This window comes from Gavialis gangeticus, unplaced genomic scaffold, assembly GCF_001723915.1.
Source record: "Gavialis gangeticus isolate Ggan-Ray unplaced genomic scaffold, GavGan_comp1, whole genome shotgun sequence".
NCBI lineage: Eukaryota > Metazoa > Chordata > Crocodylia > Gavialidae > Gavialis > Gavialis gangeticus.
This window is the reverse complement of record NW_017729006.1, coordinates 17,513,833-17,516,865: the sequence shown is the minus strand read 5'-3', so window position 1 is coordinate 17,516,865 and position 3,033 is coordinate 17,513,833. Positions and strand designations below refer to the sequence as shown.

Below are 3,033 nucleotides of genomic sequence, written 5' to 3'. Positions count from 1 at the left end.
CCCCCCCCCCCCCCCCCCCCCCCCCCGATTCATGCCAAATCTGAATTGAATGCAGCCCATTTTGCACACCCTTACTGAGCACCTCTGGACTAGAGAATCTTGTAGAATGAATCACTGTAGCCATGTATATAATGGTGGTTTTGGAGTTCAAATGTATACATAGATAAAAGGGTATAATTGTGCATCTATCGTTTTGTTTTTTTGTACGTGATTTTCTGTTGTATATAATATTTTTCTTAGCTTTTTGTACACTTTATTTTGCTGCAACGATAAATGTTTGTCTTTTTATTGTTAAACATGGACACTCTACTTAATGTTATGGAAAGAAGACGTGTTGACTTGGAGCACCAGTGGTCCAAATAACTAAACATTATACTCATTTCCATTTTCATCTCACTCTTAAACGTAACTTTCATACTGTTAAAGGATGTATCCCTTCATAAAGAAATGAAGTAAATCAAGGCAATTAATTGTATAATGACTTTGTGGCTATTTGGTGAAATCTTGTTTAAATAGGAAAAAACATCTGGAAATGGAGTCAGATCTTCAATCCCTTCAGAAAGCAAACAAGCATCTTGAAAACATTCTGGAGGCAACTAAGGCTCACAAACGCCATGCTCTCTCTCAACTGAGTAAAATGCACAGAGAAACTCTTAAGGTATAAGAATCTGTAAAATCTTAATGAAAAAGAATGTGTGCAACAGTGTCTAGTTATATTTGAGATGATATTGATAATATTTGCTATTTGAGATGAAAGCAAGATTTTTAGTAAGAATTAGAATTTATGATCCCTTGTCTAACAAAATGTTTCAGCACATAAATTTGGTTAGTGGTTTGTTTTTTGGGGGGTTTTTGTGACAGATAGAAATGTTATCACTTGTTCTGAGTTGCTCCCTAACTATCTACTGCTTGTAACTGGGTTGCAAATCAGAAAACTAGCAGTGGTGATTTTCATAGACATTTAGGGCTGGAAGGGACCTTGGAAGATCAAGTCCAGCCCCCTGAATCACATCCATAGTGCTCGCTGATTTCAGCAGAAGTGTTCTGTAGAGCTACGTTATTGGAAATTTCTCAGTTTTATTTCACTTTGTATTTTGGTATTAGAATCATGAAACAAATTACATGACGGTCTAGGTTTGAATTTATATTTAACGTTTCTATTGGAATATTTTCAACAGAACTTGACTACTCCAACAAAGGCCTACCAACTAAGGTCCCGTCTGGTGCCACGAGTAAGCCCCGAGAGCTTGGACTTTGATTCTCTAGCTATCCAGAGTCCTGAGATGATTGATGATATTTTCAAAGAACCAGTTCCACCAGAGATGAATGAACAAGCCTATGAGGCCATTGCTGAGGAACTCAGAGTGGTGCAGGTAAATGCTTGGAAAAACCAAAGTGAATAAGTGATTGTATTTTAAGGCATGTTTTGGTAATCATTGAATAGGACCATTTTGGTTCTGTGCTGTTGTGTGGGGGGAAAAAAAGTGTTTAAAAATATATGCTTAGGTGTGTGCTATTACCATATTTTCAGTGCTTCCAGTATATGCCATATTCTTTCAACTATACTCTTGGCTCACTTTAATAAAAAAAATAAAAATAAAAAAAAAGTCAAAGGTGCATCTATGGTGCTTATAAGACCTTATCACAATTTTTACAAGATTATTTTTTAAAATATGCTTTGTTGTTGGCTATTTTAGTCCTACATTGAATGCAAACTTACAATGCATTCATTTCTGCCTGTGTATCCAGAAAAATAGATGAATATGAAGTTTTAATTCAGCAGAAATTATATATTCCACAAAGCATTTCAACTGGACTATTCAAACCACTTGATTTAAAAACTACTCTAGGAGGCTCATGCATAGGTCAGAGGTGTCGCCAACCATCAGAGTGCTTGCTTAGTTCAGGGGTATGGAACTGCATTATTTGAGGAAATCTGTCAAAAGCCAGTTGGAAAACTTTAATCTCTTCCTCCACAAAGGAAACTTCCAATTTCAGTTTCCTGACAGGGGGAACTCTTAGCCATAGAAAAATTCAACAAAATGCCTGAGTTAATTTTGTTAATGCGTACCAAGTTTAAATGCTATGGAAACTTGCATAGCAATAGAATCCCATGTTGAAATGCCCTAACTACTTCTCACGAAATGCAAAGCTCTTCCAAGAACTTTGTAATCCACATGTACCTAATTTGATAGATAGCTATTACAATTTAGGGACCTGATATTTTAGACGTATACATACGTGCTTAGAAGGGAAGCATGTTGGCCAGATCTTGCATGTGGGGGGTCCGTCTGGGTGTGATTCTGCACATGCAGGTCTAGTTGACAGGTCTCCCTGTAGGTCCAGAAATTTGGTGGAAAGGGTTGTGGGATTATAGGTCCCTTGTATATCATGTCTTTAGGGATCTTCCACAGCTCATTTGGGAGTTTCAGAAATCTCTGTGGTACTGTGAACTGAGAAACCCACAATCTTTCTCTATAGACTTGCTTCTGTGGTTCAGGTGATAAATGATTTGGAAAAAAGTGAACCTTTTCTGAATTCAGTATGTGCAAACTGACTATTTCACATGACCAGAATTTTCAGGAAAGCTTTCTAATTTCATTTGTCTGCCACATAACAGGAACAACTGAACATTCTTCAAAAAAAGCTAGATGAGGAGGAAAGTAAAAACATAAAACTTCAGCAACATATTAATAAACTCGAACATCATTCTACACAAATGCAAGAGGTGAGAGAACTATATAATGCAAATTTCTATGAGAGTATATTCAAGTGATGCAGTAACTCATTCTTCTAAACTCTGTCATCTGGAATGACTTTTCTTTGTCACTTGTTTTTGCAAGAGAGAAAATACTACTAAAATTATAACAATGTTATAATTAATTATAACATTAATTATATATATTATAACTATTTAATTCTAAAGATGTTTGAGTCCAAAGTCAAAACATAAATAGCTGGGCACTCAAAAAATATCTACTGTTGTTCTTGACTAATTTAATGATTTGTAACAAAAAAAACCCAAAAAACAAC

At 35.7% G+C, this 3,033-nt stretch overlaps 1 protein-coding gene across 1 annotated transcript in view; it reads left to right on the top strand.

Annotated features, from left to right (window-relative positions):
• Nucleotides 1-3,033, top strand: part of KIF15 (kinesin family member 15) — a 65,772-nt gene that overhangs the window by 29,807 nt on the left and 32,932 nt on the right. The window contains exons 16-18 of the mRNA XM_019508895.1: nucleotides 517-658; nucleotides 1,179-1,373; nucleotides 2,621-2,728. Of these exons, the coding sequence (XP_019364440.1) occupies nucleotides 517-658; nucleotides 1,179-1,373; nucleotides 2,621-2,728 (445 nt within the window). The remainder of the gene's footprint in view (nucleotides 1-516; nucleotides 659-1,178; nucleotides 1,374-2,620; nucleotides 2,729-3,033) is intronic.